Source organism: Lachnellula hyalina (assembly GCF_007821495.1).
Source record: "Lachnellula hyalina strain CBS 185.66 chromosome Unknown contig00290, whole genome shotgun sequence".
Taxonomy (NCBI): Eukaryota; Fungi; Ascomycota; class Leotiomycetes; order Helotiales; family Lachnaceae; genus Lachnellula; species Lachnellula hyalina.
The window spans coordinates 1-4,463 of NW_022157404.1; the positions used below are offsets into that span (position 1 = coordinate 1).

The 4,463-nt window shown below is 49.2% G+C and overlaps 2 protein-coding genes across 2 annotated transcripts; one reads left to right on the forward strand and one right to left on the reverse strand.

The window, feature by feature from the left end:
- Positions 1-655: 655 nt before the first annotated feature.
- Positions 656-1,675, forward strand: ydaD (General stress protein; the record flags this gene model as incomplete). The annotated part of the gene is made up of 3 exons (XM_031153641.1): positions 656-680; positions 749-1,187; positions 1,246-1,675. The coding sequence occupies 3 exons, from the start codon at positions 656-658 to the stop codon at positions 1,673-1,675; spliced, it is 894 nt and encodes a 297-aa protein (XP_031001096.1).
- A 569-nt stretch (positions 1,676-2,244) lies between these two features.
- On the reverse strand, positions 2,245-3,784 carry YDR089W (Uncharacterized protein; the record flags this gene model as incomplete). Its single annotated transcript, XM_031153642.1, has 5 exons — positions 2,245-3,114; positions 3,163-3,244; positions 3,294-3,408; positions 3,475-3,675; positions 3,733-3,784. 5 exons carry the CDS (start codon positions 3,782-3,784, stop codon positions 2,245-2,247), a joined length of 1,320 nt encoding a protein of 439 aa, XP_031001095.1.
- Between the last annotated feature and the right edge of the window lie 679 nt (positions 3,785-4,463).

Below are 4,463 nucleotides of genomic sequence, written 5' to 3' on the forward strand. Positions count from 1 at the left end.
AGAGAGAGAGAGAGAGAAAAGAGAAAGGGATGAAAAAGAGGGGTTGTACTTTGTACAAGACTATTACTCGTAATTTCCCCTTGACTTCTCAGCCTCGCCCTAAACCAGGTACTCTGCTGTAACCCCACTTCAACCCACCTCAAGGGAATATCGACAACGACGACTGCCCTTTGCAAGCACAAGAGAGCCACGATTACCTCAATAAAGGTAAAAGGAGAATTCACTCCGGCCCCATTCTCTAGGTACTGTATGTATGTATGTATGTATGTATGTAGACTCTGTGTGACATTCGGGCAGCTGCATACATTCCGCTCAAACGAGGTGACGTTTAGCGCCATCTGCCATTACTTGGTACATACATCATCTGGTCATTGATCCTACCCAGCAGTACGGATCCAACTGGTGGAACATGGCCCTCTTCCTTGCCCAATTGGCCCTTCTCCCAAGTATTGTGGGACCATTTAATCAACCTTACGTCGTCAACATCCCAATCTCAAAGGCTAAGGTAAACATGAAGTGGTGTGTGAACTGGCTGAGGGTTCTGTTTCCTATATCTTCACCTTAAGATTCAGATTAAGATTTCATTCAAGCTTTTCCTTAATCATAAAACAAACAAGCAAACCAACCAACCAGAGAAACATATCAATCCTCGAAAATGGATAAATCTCAATTCGAGAAAGGTAACCCCATTCAAACATCTCTTCATATACATACATATACATCTAGTAACTAACAACACGACTTCTAGGTCATCAAGTCCCTGTCTCTCATCAGGATGCACCGGGCAAGCAACACGAAATGAAGGGCCCCGACCCCGTCGACGGCCACTTGCCCACCGCAGATGGAGGTTCCCAACCCTACAAAGCGGCTGGAAAGCTGGCGGGAAAGAAGGCTTTGATTACGGGAGGTGATAGTGGAATTGGAAGATCTATCGCTATTCTTTACGCCATGGAGGGTGCGGAAGTGACCATCGTGTACACACCTGACGAGGAAAAAGATGCAAAGAAGACAGAAGGACTCGTCAAGGAGAAGGGCGCGAAGATCCACCTCATCCAAGCCGATCTACGAAGCCACAAAGAATGCAAACGTGTGGTCGATAAAGCCGTAGAGGAAATGGGACGCATAAACATCTTGGCTCTAAATCATGGAACCCAGACGATGAAAGATAGTATCAGTGAAATCAGCGAGTACGTCTCTCCTCCACCAAGTCAACTTGCAGGATCCCACCTACTAACAAGAGCAAAGGGAGCAATGGACCGACACATTCGCCACAAACATCCACCCCTTCTTCTTCCTCTCCAAATACGTCCTCCCCGGCATGTCCCCCGGCGACACAATCATAACCTGCGCCTCGGTAAACCCATACATCGGCCGTCCCGACCTCCTAGACTACACCTCCTCCAAGGGAGCCATCGTAGCCTTCACCCGCGCTCTCGCGAACCAGCAAATCGAAAACGGCATCCGTGTCAACTGCGTGTGTCCCGGCCCGATCTGGACGCCCCTGATCCCCGCCACGATGAACGACGAGGCGCAGAAACAGTTCACGAGCCCGATGGGCAGGCCGGGGCAGCCGGTAGAGGTGGCTACTTGTTTTGTGTTTTTGGCGGGCCCGGATAGTAGTTTCATTTCGGGCCAGAGTCTGCATCCTAATGGCGGGACGCAGGTTGGAAGCTAGTTTTGGGAGAAAGCGTGTTAAAAGGGGGAAATGGTTTCTTGAGAGACGAGGGAGTAGATTATGAGATTGCGTTAAATCAGATCAAATCGCATTGCATTGCATTAAAACAATCTCGTCCTACAAACCACAGCGGGCTGCACATTAATCCCCTAAGATCTTCCGTTATACCTAGCTGTTACTGCACACCGTTTCTTCCTTTCATCTTGCCCAAGTCAAGCCAACTCCCCCAGCTTACTTACTCCTACTCCGCAGTATAATCCACGGTGTAATATGATAGGGGACATAGTATGGTTCTCGGAAACAAATTAATCAGGAGAAAGATCTCATTTCAGTAGGAGTGAAGCTCCTGGTGTATGTACAGGTAGGTACATTCCCGAACTCAAGGCGCCAGTTCCTCATCTACAAAAACTCCCCGAGTATCTATCCAAGTCACTCACTCCATGCCATACATGCCGTACCGAGTAATAACCCCGCTTATAAACACGGCCTCACGGCCCAAAATGAAATGGTCGGGAGACCAAAGGCAATTTATAAACACCCTACCTACCCAACACCCCGTAGTACCAATGTCATAATCCAGTATTCCCAGCCACCAATACCAAGAGCATCCCATTCAATATACAGATTGTGGCGAGTGTGACGACGACACATGTCCGGTGCATCCAACCGAGCGTCTCTGTCCGTGCAAGCATACATGCGAACCCCATGATAGCAAAGAAGACACTCGCAACCACACCCGTGATTACTCCACAGTCAACTTCCACGCGCAGACGCCGTCGACCCGTAGCCACTAGAAGGCCGGCAACCAGGAGGAGGACAAACGCAGCGCCGAAGCTGCCCAGACATGTCCGGAAGAGAACCTTTTCTCGATAGCGGATGTACTTCTGGTCACTCACGCTGGGGAACGTGGCATAGTGGGCTACATAGCCACTAGGGAAATCAGAAGACGACGCATAAGCCTCGTCTTCCATATCTGTGTCGAGGGCACTGGGTTGCTGTGCGAAGTATCCTCCTCCACTGCCTAGTAAAGGGCGTCTTTCTCCGGGCGATTGAACAGGGCTTAGCCAGGCCTTGACTTTCTCCATCGGTACGCGAGCACGCGAGACGAGCAATTCAACCATCTTTGCGCCAGGGAATGTCGAGTCTGAATTGACGTATATAGTGTATGGATCGTTATCTCCTGCCTCGCTCCCATCGTCGTACTCGTTCCAGTATGCTGCTTGGGGAGGTGGTTGGCTTTGTATTTGCGAGTCCGAGGATAGGGATATCGTTCTAGGTGTGGCGGGTTCACTCGACTCTGGTGTAGATGAGCGGAGGATTGCGAGGATGTTGCTGTATTGCGAAACCAGGGGTTCGAGATCGGTCTTGGTAAAGCTCTTTGGATCATCCAGTACCTCCGAATTGAATCGTACTCCCAGTGACCTTGAACCTGTCCATTTCTATGGAAGTTAGCATTGGTTTATGTGACTTCTAAATTTAGCACATACCCTGTACTTCTTTAAAATCTTGTAAAATGCTGTCCGTTGAGCTGTGATAAATCGCTGTAGATTCTTGATATCATCCCCACATCTGTCATGTCAATATGTCTCCGTATAAACTCCTACAAGACTCCACGTACTTTATGATTTGATTATCGTATTTTGCAAACTTCTCTCGCCTTTTCTGCGACATTGGCTTGCCTGTGGTGTTCGCACATCGCTGTAGCAGTCGGGTTATAACCTTCTCGAGGAAGTCTAGTATTCAGATTAGCCACTGCCAATCCAATCCAATCCAATCGTGAGACTGTTGAGGGCCCTTACGGAGTCGACGGCTGATCTCATCTGCCTTGCTCGAAACAAAGAGCTCCACCCGGTCGTGTTGATTAACCAATTCTTCGAAGAACTTCTCCTCAAACCTGCGCAGCGCAGAATCAACATGGCCGGGGATCGCAACGGCTTGGCCTTGGTTTTTCGAAGTATTGACCTTGAGGAGGTGCTTCAATGCGTTGTAATCAACGTTATCTAATCGATTATTAGCAGAATGTCTGGGAGATGGCGGGGAACTGAGATGAGACTCACAAGCTCTCCATTGGGGCACTGATTGTGCTTCGAAGTTTTCGCCGTACTTCATTCCTCAAGGTGCAACCACTGGAATGTGGTTATCCGTTGCCTGAAGCAACTTGGTTCGTATTATATATCTCGAGTACAGTGAATGGACGTCGGGTAGGCGCGGCCGCCCTCTGTGGACCTTTCTCGTGGCTTGCAGACAGGGTTTGGAAGAATTGGAAGAATTGGAAGAAGTAGATTGAAGGACAAAGATATTTCGGGGATTATTATGGTTGGGAGGCAATTGATTGAAACACGACGTGGTGACAGTACAGTACCGTATCTCCTCGCAATTGATAAGAGAGTACGGTACAGTACTTGTACTTGTACTTACTACAGTACTAGCCGGGACAGTCGGTGCACCCGCACCGTATACTTGTATTTAAACTTTCGTACTCCCTGCCCCTCCCCAAGGCTGAGCCCAAGGACTGTCGTCCACACGAGCCAATAATGCGCAAGCAATGCACCACGCACGCTTATAGCAAACTGCCGAAAAGGTCAGGGATGTCGATAAACCCTGCGTTCTTAGGCTCAGACTCGCCGTGGAGATTGCAACCTAACCCTGAGAAAAGCAAGCGGCGAGAACAACTATTGGCGCCGGACACCGCTCCCGAAGACCACCACCCTGTGGCGGCTTGTGAGTGAGTGAGTGAACTGTGGCGTGGCTAAATAATACAAGATTTGTAACCATGCCCATGCAAGTA